General features: G+C 40.1%; 1 protein-coding gene across 1 annotated transcript in view; it reads right to left on the bottom strand.

The window, feature by feature from the left end:
- Positions 1-1,212: 1,212 nt before the first annotated feature.
- The window catches only part of LOC119006625 (ATP-binding cassette sub-family G member 4-like), a 28,470-nt gene continuing 13,853 nt past the window's right edge, over positions 1,213-15,829 (bottom strand). The window contains exons 2-15 of the mRNA XM_037075531.1: positions 15,559-15,821; positions 12,402-12,519; positions 11,580-11,712; positions 11,361-11,411; positions 9,936-10,081; positions 7,280-7,403; positions 6,991-7,105; positions 6,742-6,881; positions 5,777-5,875; positions 5,457-5,625; positions 5,201-5,301; positions 4,119-4,277; positions 3,913-4,031; positions 1,213-2,463 (exon numbers count right to left, since the gene is read on the bottom strand). Of these exons, the coding sequence (XP_036931426.1) occupies positions 2,238-2,463; positions 3,913-4,031; positions 4,119-4,277; positions 5,201-5,301; positions 5,457-5,625; positions 5,777-5,875; positions 6,742-6,881; positions 6,991-7,105; positions 7,280-7,403; positions 9,936-10,081; positions 11,361-11,411; positions 11,580-11,712; positions 12,402-12,519; positions 15,559-15,808 (1,950 nt within the window). The 5' untranslated portion in view covers positions 15,809-15,821 and the 3' untranslated portion in view covers positions 1,213-2,237. The remainder of the gene's footprint in view (positions 2,464-3,912; positions 4,032-4,118; positions 4,278-5,200; positions 5,302-5,456; positions 5,626-5,776; positions 5,876-6,741; positions 6,882-6,990; positions 7,106-7,279; positions 7,404-9,935; positions 10,082-11,360; positions 11,412-11,579; positions 11,713-12,401; positions 12,520-15,558; positions 15,822-15,829) is intronic.

Below are 15,829 nucleotides of genomic sequence, written 5' to 3'. Positions count from 1 at the left end.
AGATCTGAGTAGACAACCTCAGATCTGCTCTGGTCAGGGTGGCTGAATATTACTATGACTAAAATGTTCGCATCAGTCTATATTGATGAGTCTCACAATAAATGTTGGATCATTATTTCTTCTTTACAGGCTCATTTTTATTGCCGAGCAAAGTTGAAGAAACCAGACATTTGTTACGGGTTTAAACTATCATATATTGTCAGAACGTGAGAAACACTTGCTGAACAGCAGAACATTTCTCAACTTTGAGGTAGAATGCATGTGAGCCTGCAAGTGAAACATACCCACGGTTTATCGTTGCAACATTGCAACTCTTTCCGCTAACGGGTGTCACCTCGAGTTTGAGGTGGATTAGTGCCCCCTCTTCTGGTGTACGCTCCATACGTGCTTAACAGTAATTATATCAAACATTCATCGACGCTTGTTATATTTCTGTCAAGGAAAAATAATGTTGAAATGATAATTTTTAATCACCCTACCTCCAAATGTAAGCCCCCTCTAGGGTGAAAACTGTGGTTGGGAAAATCTTTGTGGGCTAACTGACCAACAGAGAGTTACAGCTGAAGCTACAGCTAAAATGAGCAGTCTACCCATGGGGGCTGGCATGAGAAAGGATGATGATTTCATATGGAAATAGAGTAAAACCACAGGTCTGTCATGTCAAATGGAGCCAGTTAAGATTGGGCATCAGATTCCTCCTAAACCCTGCTGTGAGGAGGTATGTTTTCATTAACAATAATAACTAGAATGGCATTCAGCAGAGTGAATGCGTCTGCTAACAGTCCCCATTTGTACCAGTCTCCTAAATACATCTGATTTTTGTGCGAGATCCATGAGAAATTCAAAAAAATCTTGAAAAAAATCTCACAATGAGAGAAAGGAAGCGTTTCTGGATCTGCACCAAAATGTTATTCTGGGCCGAGACCCATCCTCCATCCTGTCATGGAAATATGCTCAGTAGTGTTTGTGTAATCCTACTGACAAGCCAACCAACCAAGAAACAGATATGGCTGAAAACGTATCCTCCTTGGTGGAGGTAATAAATGATACATTTAAATGAATCAGTGTTTAATGGAATATCAAGTAGCTGTACAGTACAGTTCAGCAATAAGTTCTCCAAAATATATGTTTCAAACAACAGTAAAACCACAACAGAAAGACTGTCAATACACTGAAAACAAAATGTGAGCTTGTAATACTTGTAATGTGCAATCCAGATGCAGATTTTATGTCACTCAAATAATAGTGATAGCACCAAACATGACTACATGAGCATGTTGTTTCCACGTGACATTACTGGCTGTAGTGTGGACACAAAAGAATAACAGTACAGTAATTCATCTATTTTGCTTAAATACACTTATATAATTGCATATCTATATAATACTAAAGATAATACAGTACAATAGGAAATGGTTAAAGGCTGAACAATTCTATTTTGACTATGATTTTAAAGATTTGAGATTATATTGTGGAAGTACCAAAAATACCAAATTTCGGTAGGCAATCATGACAAAGCTTAATTTACAACTATCAACATGTTAAAAAAAACTATCTAGCTCAAACAACGATTGATTTCATACACGGGAAGTACAGTAAATGTTTTGGGATTTCAATCTGTCAGTTCTGTTTGGTTTTTAATTCTGTTATAGGACAATAAAAACACACTCAAACTGCCTTCATCCAGCTCACAATACATCACGCTCCTCCTGTGCAACCAACTGTCCTCAGCTTTTTCACTAATAGAGCAGTGTAAACACTCTGTTTGGATACGACTTTCTTCTGGGCGGTGTTGTGGACTAAAGTCTAAGCCCTCCAACACAGAGAATGGCAGCACACGGCGTAGAATAAACAGGCATATCCACTTTGTTCCCAAAACATTTCTGTCTTGCAGGAATATGAAACGTAGAGCATTTGCTGCTGAACGTGGCTGAGTCTCTGTGTCCTCCTCCTGTGTCCTGGCTTTGTGTGCAGGAGTTGCGTCCTGATGTCTGAGGTAAACAGGTATATGCTGATTTATAAGATGGCTGTTCACTGCTCTGCATTGTCAGTCACTGCCCCTCACAGCTGTTGGCAGTAGAACAGATCAGAATGTATGATCTGTCCTTTTAGCAGCAATGCGACAAATCAAATGAAATTCCCACATGACAGAGGCTGTGTTCTGTGCACAGAAAGAGACCAGGTCTGGATTGACACTATGGAGGACCTCGAGATCTGCAAGATGAGCCGAGCAAAACCTATCGCTCGGACTTGATCTTGTAGCGGAGGACAACGTAGGTGGCCAGCCGAAGGATGATGAAGAAAATGCCCAGGACAATGAAATCTATGTAGAGCTTTGCGTCTTCCACGTCCAATAACTGCAGGACCTCTTCGGGCTGTTGGAACTTACACACCTTCCCCGGACACTCCAGCTCTGAGCGGTTCATACCGTAGATGGACAGGATCACCCCTTCAAATCCATACCTGTGGGCGGGATACAAAACACTGACACTGCTTGTAATCACTGATGGACAGTAACGCGTGAGAAGTAAAACGTTACTGTGATCCGATTACTTTTTTCAAGTAACAGGTAAAGTAAGGGATTACAATTGCAAAAACAAAGACAATGATGTATGAGCGGCGTGACGTCAGTGGTAAACAATGACACAGACAACATGGAGCGCGGAAGAGAGCAGGACCATGCAGCGTTTAATGCTTGGAAGGACGGACATTACTTTGAGTTTGACTCGGTAAAAGGTGACAAAAACATCAGCGTCCGCTGTACACTCTGCGTGGGGAGAAAACTTTTATCTACAGTGAAAAACTCCACCTCAAATCTTAGCAAGCACAAAACAAGCCGGCACAGGAATGTGATCTCCAAGTAACTTGACCAACACGACTTGCAATAGCTAAGAAAATCTTTTTATTCAGTCTCAAAATGATCAGTAATCAATTAGTAGTCCAGAAATATATAAGTTTATAGTGTGTGTGGTGTTCAAGAGGAGCCACCCCACATGAAAATTAAGAGTAAAGATTAGTGTCAATAAAGTCAGTGAAATCCATTAGGGCAATCCTCTTGAGAGTGAGCAAGAACAAGCAACTTATATTTTAGCATTTGGTGTTACTTCATTAAGAAAATTGCCAAGGCTGTCAGATTGCTTTGTGTCCCTGATGATTAAGCGTTCAGACAGTTTAAGCACTTCTACAGTTGCAAAGGATCTAAACTGGTAACCTCAGATCAAAGTCGAAAATTAATCTTTGTCTGTTGCTGAAATTGACCTTGAACAAACCTCAAAGAAAAAAATTTAGAGATATTTAGGATAAAGACGTGGAAATGATTGTGCATGAGGCCCAATATGTATTTTGGTGTAATCATGCAAAGCGCTTCTAAAACTGAGAACTGCCTGTCTGGAGGAGTCCACTGTGGCACAAAAAGACTGTGTTGGAGCAGAGCTACGACACATATGGTAGGTTAAACAGTATTCAAATATGATTGGCTGTTCACAAATGGTAGTTTAAGTTTTTTTTCACTCACCTTGTTTTCTCCAATACTCTGAAAGAGTTTGGCTAACCTGGGAGTCTAGTGAGTTACTAAATCAAGTTTGAAAATACGTTCTAAGTCATAAATAGGATTTCTATGTAGAGAGTATATATTTTCTGTCCATTTTTTACGGCTTTATTGACAGCACAGAAGAGGATTGTCAGCAAATGGGCTGAAAAAGGGGGGGATCACATACAGCGAAGAGTTCCAGGTCAGACTCAAACCCTGGGCTGCTGTAGTGAGGACACAGCCTCTGTACATGGGGCCTGAGCTGTAACAACTGAGCTACTGGTTCCCACAGGATATTTTACTCCAAACAGACGGACTTACCAACCAACACCATCACTCTTATGAGCTACTGCCAATGTATCAAAAAACACTCTGGTACACACCTGACGTAGGACACATAGGAGCTCCACTGCAGATACTTGGGGATTGTGTCAAAGTTCACAAAAAATCCAGAGAAAAGCAGCACTGGAATAGCTGTGACGGGTCCAACAAATGTGGCAACCTGTATATGGATATAGAGGACAGAATCATTTTATAGGTGTAGTGTGAGCTGAGAAATCCTACTTTTAAACATGCAAACCTGCAGCACCTGTAGTGAGGTGGAGGCAGCCCCAACCAGCAAGCCTAGGGACTGGGCTACCAGGGCAGTGCAGGTGGACAGGGCTATGAAGAGTAGGTAGCGGCTGGCCTCCGGAGGCTGCTCAGTCATCCAGTACACTATGCTGCAGTACATGATGGGGCAGATCACCTAAAATGACAGCCTTTATTTAGTGAAGGAACAGGTCACAGGTCAAAATCAAATGTTGTTAATCTAACACACACTGATGTCGGTGGAGGCTGTACTGAAGTTAGTGCTCTAACCTACACAAATAACAGAACACATATAACACACAGAGAGTTAGGAAACAAAATGGATACAGTTAAATGCATCATTAAATGTATTTCTTTCATTTTCTTCAAAATTAAAATGATATATTTTTGCAGTGAATGGTCTGTCTATCTATCAATGATGGATATCAGTCTTTCACAAGCAGCCAAATCCTGTCCATTAAGTCATTAGCCAAGCAATGTTCAGTGCTTTTAGATTCGTCAGTAGGTTTGGGTTCATTCCTATCAGACTGTTGAGGGCTGAGATGTATCAGCATTTCTTTGAGCTGTTTCCCATTGGCCATCACTATTCATGTCATGTTGATATGACAAACGAAGCTGTAGCACATGTTCAGTCAGGGAAACTATTCTTTTTCATGCTTAAAAGTGCAATATTTAAGAACAGTTCAATTAATTTTCCAAACAAAAAGGGGGCCTGCATATCACCAGTTAATACACATCCATAAAAAATATCTGTATCCGTCTAGTTGTTGCAGTCGGTCACATTTGTCCATCCATAAACTTCACTTAATAATAATGAGACAAGACGGTACACCACATGTGACACAATAATAGTATATTTTATAGTCAAATTTGAATTTGCAGATCAACGTATGAAGCTTGAACTTGGACTGAGAACTTCAGGTTTACAGTGGTCAAGCCCCACATAGTCTGATCGATTGCAACAAGTAGGTGGTGCCTTCAACTAACACTAGAGAGCAGTGTTGTACTATGTAGATGTATTTTCTGTGTGTAACGAGTCTGTCAGCAAACCACCCCTCCAACCCAACACTGCCAGCTCACCTGGAATGGGATGTCAGCCATGGTCTTGGCCAGGTAGTAGGCTTTCAGGCTGTACCAGTAGTTAAGATGCTCCCGCAGGAACACAGACATCTCCAGAGGAACTAACAGATGGTGCAGAAAAAAAAGGTTCATATACACCTGTAAATATAAACTCGCAACACATGGGGTTTTTGAGTCTGGGTGTCATTGATTGGCACATCAATATCAACACAAAATAGAATAGAAATATGAATTAATTCTCTCATCTTAGACTTACAGGTTAACACAGTTGGCATGAGTGCTCCAAACATGATGAAGAGCATAGAGAAGAAGAGGAACCCGGTGTTGTTGAAGACCTTGCTGGCATCATTGCCGATGTTAAGATAGAGCAAGCCTATTAACAGACCGATGGCAACGTGGGAAATCAGTCTGAGGTGGGTCAAAACCTGAGGACAGAACAAAAGCAGACTACCGTTTTAGGTAATGTCACTTTATTTTAAAATGACCCAATCTGTCAGATGGAATATGTCTTGCTTTTGGAAGCAGTGTGCGGCCACACAGTATATAAAGTATTTTTGAACAGATGCTGTCACCCACCTGGTCTCGACAGATGGTTATGAGGGTTCTCTTGAAGAGGATACAGAACTGTGTTAGTGTGCTTGTGGCAAAAGTATGGCTCTCTATGTGTCCGGCGTCCTGGGGAAAATGGAAGTAGAGGAACTCAAACACTGACAAATGTGTCTATAATAATATCCTTACTGTTACTTCACACAGAAACACAGGGCTCGTCTGGATGGTCCATCAATCTGCAGGTTTATGTTGTGACCACCAGTTTTAATCCTTACAACTTCAAGCTGATAATTACTTCAAGACATAGGATGTGGTGGCAAAGTACACAATGTTGCTTTAAGCTTCAGTTTGTTTTCCTGTCATGTAATTGTTTTAGCTTCCAACCATTCTTTGTGGTTCAAATAACAGGACCAGATATGTGCGTCAACTGTAAATAATGTCACACTGTCCTGCTTTGCAACTCTATGAATTGACTCTTCCTGGATTCCAAACTGGCTGTCTTGTAACTTCTTGGGCACAAGAGGACTTCACAACGTTACTGTGTCCAGTCAAGAAATAGTCTGATACATAAACACCATCATACCCAAATCACTCCTTTTCAGACCACTAAACAAATGAGATATACAACTGTCAGTTAGTTCATTAGTGAAGAATTAACAGATCAGTTTCTTTGGACAGAGCCAGGCTAGCTGTTTCCCCCTATTTATGTATGTATGGTGCTAAGACAAGATAAGCTAAGCTAACTGGTTGCAGGCCTTAGCATAATATATCCTGCACAAATGTGAGTGGTATATATCTTCCCATCTAACCCTTGGCAAAATGCGAATATGCATATTTCCCAAAATGCTGAGCTATTCCTTTTAACAACATGTATCACATATGCATAATATCAACCCCTAAGGGTCTGAGGCCCCAGAGGAGTTGCCTGCTTTGCACACCACTTTGTAACCCAGCCATGACTACAGTACAGCAGCACATCATATACTGCATACCATGTGGCACTTTGTTGCACAGAGTGATGGGCCATTCTCACACTGCTGCTTCTTCTCCTCTAATGCACACATTCCACCTTGGACTGCTTCAAACAGCACCGGGTTCAAGTCTCCATACTCCCCTGATGCCACTTCAATGACTGAACCAGAGGGAAAACAGAGACACACAGATAACGAAGGAATTAGAAACACAAGATCCTCCTCAGCAAAAGTGCAGCAGATACATGAATACATGTGAGGTGGACATACTGAAGTCTGCAGGGTTGTGGTAGGTAGGACAATAAAGGCCCAGAGTCTTCAGATAGGGGATGAGGTAAGGGACTGAGCCTTTGTAGATACACTGTCCCTGACTGAGAATGTAAAGCTGTGGAGGGACAAAAATATTCAAGTAACTGACCATGTGAAAATCAAAAATCAAGCTGTATTTTCTTTTCTTTCCTTTTCTTTTGCGGTATTGGCATGCAGCACACCTTCTCATACATTAAATACAAACTAGAATGTCCAGCACATCCGTTAACTCCCTCAGACAGATGTGTACCTTGTCGAACATCTCAAACAGTTTGGCACTCGGTTGGTGGATGGTGCAGATGATGGTCCGTCCTCCCAGCGCCAGAGAGCGCATTAGTGAGACCACCTGGTAGCAAGACGCACTGTCTAAGCCACTGCACAGAGAGACGGACATACAGGAGGGACAAGGTTAATGAGCGCCTGGGACGTAATTTAACGGGAAGACATAAACGAGTACGAGCCAGGCTACTGACAATGAACCCCATTTATTATTCATTTTGTACTCTGTGAGTTTATTACATCTACGTTAAATGAGTAAAATCATTCCTGAGACATGCATGCAAGAGCATCATCAACTAAAGGAACTTACAAAAGGATACTGTAGGTAGACATCTGGCTGACTGTGCAATGTCATTAATGTTTAATATAATGCATCATGCTATCACTGATTGCTTCTAAAATAAAATATCTAAATATGGATTGATCTTCGTTGCTTCTTGATGAGTTGTGTAGTTGTGCCCACCTTTGGTCGACTGTTGCTATAACTTTCAGAACAGTTAGAAAGGAAGTCTGCCATGTGACTAATCATGATGTGAATACAACTTCAGAAACGCTGCCCCATGTGTGGACATTTACCAGCTGATGGATTTTGATCAGCAATGGTGGTTGTTTAACAATTAAGACAATTCCGATGTTTCCACATGACTTAAGTCTTTCGCTTTATTTTGAATGAATATTTTGACCTACTGCGTGGTTTAAGGAAAAGTATTGTTTATTCTTCTATATTTGTTTCTTTATGAGGCCTGTATGAGAAGATCTGCACCACTCAAATGTCTGCACACTGAATATGAAGCTATAGCAGGCAGCCAATTAGCTTAGTTTAGCATTAAAACCTTCCACAAGAAGAATAAGCTAGCTAAGCTCCAGTATTGGGCATTACAAAGTAACCCTTTACTGTAATCATATCACACTCACTTATCAAACACATACATGGTTCCTTGCATTAGATAAGTTCAGCAGTTGTCTGCAGATTAGTCAGAAAAATCCTCAAATTTTTCTTTTCATGAACACTTGTACAATAATCACCTGACCTCTCCTTATGTCTATGATATTCAATCTGTGGGGAGGCTCTTCAGCATGACTCTGAGGAGAAACAGGTCTCTGAGACACGATTAGAGAGACTCCTCCTGATCAGGTATACTGCTTTAGTGATAAACACCCTGTTTCTATCATTAATGCTAACATTATACTAATTTAAATGCTAAGATCTGGCAGTTGGCAAGGACATATTGCTAATCATGACACACAGCACGGTACATTTTTCATTCAGATGATCAGTTAGGTTTAAAAAAACAACGTTTAGCCAGATTACCTTAATTCAAAGGTAGAATATGTAAGAATTGGTCACCCACAAATTCATATTCAAAAACAAGAAGGGGGCAACATATCACCAGAGTAACTGCTAACTGCTGCTAACTGCAGCTGCTGCAACTCATCAGTTCCAATAGAGCTCAGCTAGCTGTCTGGACTGGGGAGCTCGGAGCACTGGGGGACTGCTGGTGTTTACATCACTAGCACAGGAGCTTTGGACCAGGATGGCCTGAGGCTACCTGGATAGTACGCTAACTTCATTATATATGTCTCTGCAACACAATACTTTTTTTTCACTGAACTTCTTACATACTGCACATTTTAACTGAAATACAGCTCAGGAATTTTGATTTCTCTACAAATAAGTTTAGCTCGTGGGGATTGTTGAACATTGTTCAATGCAGGATTTGCTGTTTGTAAACTTATCATTCAAAGAAGCAGTAAGCAAGAAACATAGTTGATTATTGAGCCTCATTCCCAGGTCATCAAATACAGATACTTTGGGTTTGGGTTTCATCAAAATCAATGATGCCCAGAAATGTCCCAAAAACAGCAAAATATTGAGAAAATAATAGAATACAAGCAGAGGGCAGGGTCTCTGCCACGCACATAAGGGATTATCAAGAGGAAGTGTCTTTGTAAAAGGTTCTGTAGGAAAATCCTGCTGAGTACACCTATAAGAATGCACAGTAAAGGGGTGGCAGTCTTGTTAAGGACAACTTTGTTAATTATCAAAGATTCCAAATGAGAAACTTCATCACTGCTGAGTTACTGAAATTGTTTTAGTCATTCTTCTCTTCAAGAGTTCATTTGCCAGAGAGCTATGGTCCCAGAGCTACCAACAGCTCATATCTGCCAGATGGCACCACTGTAATTATGAGTATAATTGTTCAGGTTTCAAAAGTCAGTCCAACACCATATGTCTAACTGTCACAAGACACATTTGAAATGTGCAGCCAGATGTGCTGTCTGGGCAAACTGAAACTGCCCTTGGGCTTCCCACAAGTTAGACTTTTCTGGAACAAAATAATTACATTTTTTTTTTTACCCCAATGTACCCTCAATATTTGAAACTAATGAACTTGGCAAAGTATACTGTTAGTAGAAAAACTGAACTCCAAAAGTTTTGTTTGCATTTTAATCCCAGCTTTGCCACACTGTTTCCTCTGGAGACTTTGGCAGTTGTCTACTGGTTAATACAGAGAGTGTCATTGTACATATTTTCAGCAACACATATTGATTGCATGGAAAGATCTTCCAGAATATGTTTGAAACAGTGTTGAAGTGTAAATGTAACCATTGTCTGTCTGTCTCACCTGGTGGGCTCGTCAAAGAACATGACTGGAGGATTGTTGACCAGCTCCAGAGCGATAGCCAGCCGTTTACACTGACCACCTGACAGCGAGCTGGTACGAGTGTGAGCACACTCGAGGAGCCCTAATGCAGTCAGAATCTCATGCACCTGGACAGAGAAGGTCAAACAGAGAGAATGGGATTAACAACCTCTTCGAAGAACAACAATGGCTTACAAGTGATGCAGACATAAAGATAAAAAAGTGATTAAGAGTGTTGCTGTGTGCTGCATTCAAATATACAAACCATAGACAGCATGTGGCTTGTGTGGGCTAAAAGTATTTTAATGCTCGATGACATAATCACTGAGTCATTGATTTTGTCATTAACAACATAGAACCTTAAAGAGAAAGTCATATTAGAAAATAAATGACTCACCAACAATAATAAAACTTAGCATTAATTTGATTTTCTTGAGAAGGTGGGGGTCAACTGAAAAACAATATGGACAAATCGAAATTTTAGGTTAGTCTGAGTTGGGTAACAAGTTAGCTACAATTTTACAGCAACACTATAATTTATTTATTCTCGTTTCTAGGGATTTCTCCCCTTTTAGCTCTGTTTTGGTCTCCACCACTTCATAAAAAACTATTTTTCTTCAGCTGCAGAATGTTTAGCTGTCTTTACCAGCTGGTTGCTAACCTGCTGTTTGGTGCTGGGCAGGTATACAGTGGGTTTCACCAGTTATTCTCAAAAAATTGCTGCCTGTAGCTGTAAGTTTAGTTCATGAGAGCATCCATGAAGCATCCAGTAAAACTGCTGTATTGTGGACTGTTATATGAGAACAATTAGCTGAAATATACTTTTATGTTGGATAGAGCTGAAGGGAACTGCAGTCATTGTATTTGTTGTAATAAAAACACTTTGGCAAAAAAAAAATCTTCCACGATTTTGAACATGTGCCAGGACAGATTTCTTCTTATTCCACTACTTTTTTGGCAGTATACAGATGTGCATTGACACAATGGAGTGATAGAGGACGGCATGTAGCCAAGGTCCCAAGTAGTATTCAAACCTGTAACATTATGATTATATGGTATGTATTAGGATCCAGTATTTCTTGATTTTGAAGAACTAGTATGCAGAGGAAAGTTCAGGAGTGAAAGCTGTGAGGCATTTTGACATTTATTACCCAAGAAGAATATGGTACTGGAAAAAATACAGAGTGAGTAGAGTGAGCCGATGACCTGGAGCTACTGATATTTTAAAAAGGCAACAGGAGACGATCAAATGAAGCTTCATACTAAAATGTGACCAATTTTACTTATCAAACTAAGAATTAGAAATAAAGGCCTGCTTCTTATACAAGGCCTTGTTTGCTATTTAGGGAAATACAGTATCGTCTTTTACTCTGTATAAAGCTAGTAGATGTTGCTTGTTTATCTCACCAGTTCTTTCTTCACATCCATAGTTTCATCCAGCTTTAAGTTGGCTGAAACCTGCAGTAAGGAGGAAATAATGTGTCACAATGTTGTAATGCAACAGGTATTTCACAGCTGTATAGGCATACTGGCACATTAACTATTAACCTCTTTACGACTAACCTGATTTACACAAAGTTTTTACATGAGTTTAACATTTTGAGGCTGTGCTATGAGCCAGCTCACCATCATGGCCTCTCGTGCAGTGAGGTGTGGCAGCAGCATGTCTTCCTGCATGATGTAGCAGGACATCTTCCTGAATGTCCGCAGGTCCCTGGGTTTCCCATTTACCAGGACCTGACCCTTCATCCCTGTTTCCCTGGGAAGGAGGAAGGACACACAAACACATACTGGACAGTTCAATGTGCTAGACAGACTGTAGTGGAAGTAACAGACGGCGCATGAAATACAGTGAGTCCAATCTTGATGTTCCCTAGCATATCGAAGCCATTTTTTAAAAATGGATTGATGGTTAACTACTGTTCCAGGTATTAATAGCGCATTTGACAGTTCTTAACACAGTTTTTATAGTTTCAGCATTCTCCTCAGTTGTTTTTGGTGCATGATGCAGGCCAATAATTGGACCTTTCTAAAATCTTTTCCACAACCACAGGATACATCCTCTAACATAGCTGCTTAAGAAATGAGAAGCTCCTCACTCCATCAGTTATGTTTAAATAACTTGTTGCCAGCTGAAACATATTAATCACTGCAGTAATTACCCAATGGAAAGCTCTTACCTATATGCTTAGTTAAATTCAAGTGGTGACTTTTTTGGCAGGCAGTGTATAAACACATGGAAACACACCAGATAAGTAAAGCTGTAATTTCTGTATAGAAATATCTATGTCATAGGTGTTCGTGATGAAAGCTGATTTTTTGGGGCTGTCAACCTTCTTTTGGTGGTTTGTCCACAAATCACTTTCCTTGTTAAGAAATAATTGCTATTCTCATACTATTGACCTTTAATCTTAACTGTTATATAGAAGGCACTTTAGGTACTCTCACCTGTATCCAGCCAGAATGTTCATTAAGGTGGACTTCCCAGCCCCTGAGGGCCCCATGATTCCTATCAGCTCCCGACTGCAGAACCTCCCAGACAGGCACTTCAGTAAGGCTTTGAAACCTGGGAACAACAAAGGGGGCATTGCATATATCAGCAGGTGCATCACATCCCAACATTACGTCCAATGAGAGATAAACCTGCAAGGAATGTGGAATAGGAACTGAACTCACACAAACCACAAAACCAGTGAAGCAGATGTAGCTGTTAGAGATCAGACTTTGAATAATAAAAATAAAGTGATCATCCAGCAAGTGTTTGCCATCTACTTCAAAGATATTTAAACAGTTATAAAGGACTGACTTGGTTATAATGCAGCTGAAATAATGCGTGAGTGGGAGTACTAACTGCAAACAAAAAAATCATATCTTTACTTTAACCTACCCACGAACTGAGTTCCTCGCAATCTAATTTCCAAGTGTAGGCTGAAACTTTATTCCCTTTGATTACACTTTTAAACTGCAGATGATCACGGTAGTGATGGATCACAGGTTTATCAATGAACACCACGGGAAATCTGTGTATTGAGTGGTCCAGGTCTTAAAAATGAAACGGAACATTGTGATTAATGTCAGATAAGCTGCTGGTGGGTGAAGTAATACATCTTATTAATGTGGGAAACATTACATTGCCTGCACTATAAGAAACAATATAACTGCATCTCTCCATTAACAGAGCTTTGCACAACTACGCAAAATTTAATTTGATTATTTAAATCACTCGAAAAGTTTTAGTTCTGTAGTACAATTAAACTATATATAAATAATGGCATTTTTGTTATAAATTCATCTGATGTCTCTACAGCTGATCCAGCTGTGATCAGCAGCAGTCGTAATCAGAAACAGACATCGCTTCACATAACCGGCCTGAGTGTCCCTTTTGTTTAACTGTATCAGTGCAAACTGACACAAGGGGTGATTAACAACAGACCAAAGCTGAGGACTAAAAAGTGCAGGGAGATGGACAAAGGAAGGCAACATGACATATGAGGACAGAACTTTAGAATAAACCAGGAAATAGCTGAACCACAGACTCAAACCATGACAAACCTGCCTAAAAAAATCAGTCCAAAAACACTGAGCACTAGCCTGCATCAGTTTTCAACTTTCATATATTGTTTACAACCTATGACGGGAGCAGTATTTTATTGCATACCCTATTTCCACAACAACTAGTTTTTATGTTTTTGGAACTAGAAGCCTCAAGGCTGCTGTCCCATCTGTCCCCCAACAGACACAGCATAGCATTCAGTTGTAGCAGTTCACCATGCTAGCAAATTTTAGTGTCCCAGAGCTGACCTGCACTTGTGTAGTGCCTGCTGGGATAGAATGCTGTCACCCTCAACAGGATGATAGCAGACAAATTTAATAGTGATTTCTGTGTGGGATATGTCTTAAATCACCACACTTTAAATCACTGAATTTTCAGTTATATTTTTCCTTACTTCTGTTGTTTCTCCTCCTACTAGGATTTGAAATTTGAAAAAAGAGGACATACAAAAGTTTGGAATCTGATGATTTAAAATTGACAGTTTTTTGATCTTATTTTATTTTATATTTGATTCTGATATGTACACGTGTTTGTATACATCTACATGCTTAAGATAAATATATTGATGTACTGTAGCTACAAGTTATACTTTTTTTTGCTGCAAGATCGCTGGTGTCTTCTTGTCATCTTGCAGCTATTTTTTGACTGGCCCCTGTGTAAGTTATTTAACAACATAAAAACAACATTTTTTTTTTTTTTTAAACTGAATTTGTTTAGGCTTGTAAGAGCTGCTGAACTTTAAATCAAACATCTGTCACTTTTCCAAGAAAGAACTTTGTGCTGAGGCTTAGGTATGTTAATGGTACCCAGAGTGTTCAGACATGCCTTCATTGCATCTTAGAATATTTTTCTTATTTCCAACAAGGAGGTTGATTAAGGTAATGCTCATGCTCAATGCTATGCCCTTCGGGTTAGGGTTAGGGCTACTACTATCCGGTCAAAATGAGTATGAATATGATGATAAAGAATCTCCTTCCACTTCTTCCTCTGATTATTTCTCATTCTTAAAAAAAAAAAAAAAATATGGTCAGCTTAAAAACATACAAGTAAAATGGTGGAACATGTTTATTTGACTGACTTCATCATCTGTTGCTGGTATATATTTATTCAATCAGTTGAAAGTATTGATAAATGAAAGGAGTCAAAACCCTTGGAAACCGGAGCAAAGGTACTAAAAGCTCACTTGCGTCCTTCATTTACACACTGCAGGGTCACATTCTTTACTGTGGCTGTGTAAACACCCTGCTCGAATTGTGGCACACAATTTCACCTCACCTCTCCTCTCCTCTCCTCTCCTCTCCTCTCCTCTCCTCTCGTCTATTGGTTCCCCCCAGTCAGCTACATTATTGATGACCTAAACCATCTCAGACAATGCAGCACTTACTGGAAACCTCAGAGGATACACTCAAACATGCACACAGTACACACTGAACATCAGACTCATGGATAAAAGCATCTAACCCTCATTCACAGCCTTACACTAATGCCTGTGCAGATTTCCTGAATATTGATACTCAGGTCTTCAAATAGGTCCCTGTGAGATCCCAAAGTTGGTGAGCTGTATCACAATGTCCAAACACACATGTCAAGCCTCTCTTGCAGCATCTGTCCACAGTATATAATCATTATGTCCCATCTCTTCACTGTTTCACAAAAACATGGCTGTAGTTTACTTTTGATGCTAGCATGGATAGCTGCATATAAGTGTGCTCACAATGAACAGTGATTTGGCTGTCTATTCCAGACTGATTTTAAACACAATAGGGACTGAATTAATTTGCTGTAGCTACATCTCACTGATGGTGTTTTCCTTGTCTTGCCATTATCACTAACAGGTGTAGCTTCATGTCCTCTCATTTATATCATTATCATTATCACATCACCATTGCATTGCGGGATATGTTGTGAAAATGACTTTACATTCTATTGGCACTGTGGTGCATAGGGTTTTTTTTTTAACACAATTCAGACCATAGATGTTTGAAGAGAGCTGGTTAAAATACACACTGACTCCAACAAAGTAACATGTGAGGAACATAGATTGTTTGTTACCTCTCCTTCTCCAGCATGGTCCCTCCTGGATGGTGTAGGAAAGATCAGTGAACTCCAGGTCCACAGCTGAGCGTTTGGGGAGGTGGGAGAAGCGCTGTGCTTCAGTGATCTGGTTCTCAACCTTCTTCAGGTGGATCAGCATGGATGCTTCTTGCTGCTGCTGAGCCTGGGGTTGGCTGCCTCCATTACATACAATGGCCTCCTCCATTGGGATGCTCACAGAATCGGGTTCCAACGCCTTATTGTCCATACCAGGTTTCTGTCTGTGGGA

This window comes from Acanthopagrus latus, chromosome 2, assembly GCF_904848185.1.
Source record: "Acanthopagrus latus isolate v.2019 chromosome 2, fAcaLat1.1, whole genome shotgun sequence".
Lineage (NCBI taxonomy): Eukaryota > Metazoa > Chordata > Actinopteri > Spariformes > Sparidae > Acanthopagrus > Acanthopagrus latus.
This window is presented reverse-complemented; position numbering and strand designations above follow the sequence as displayed.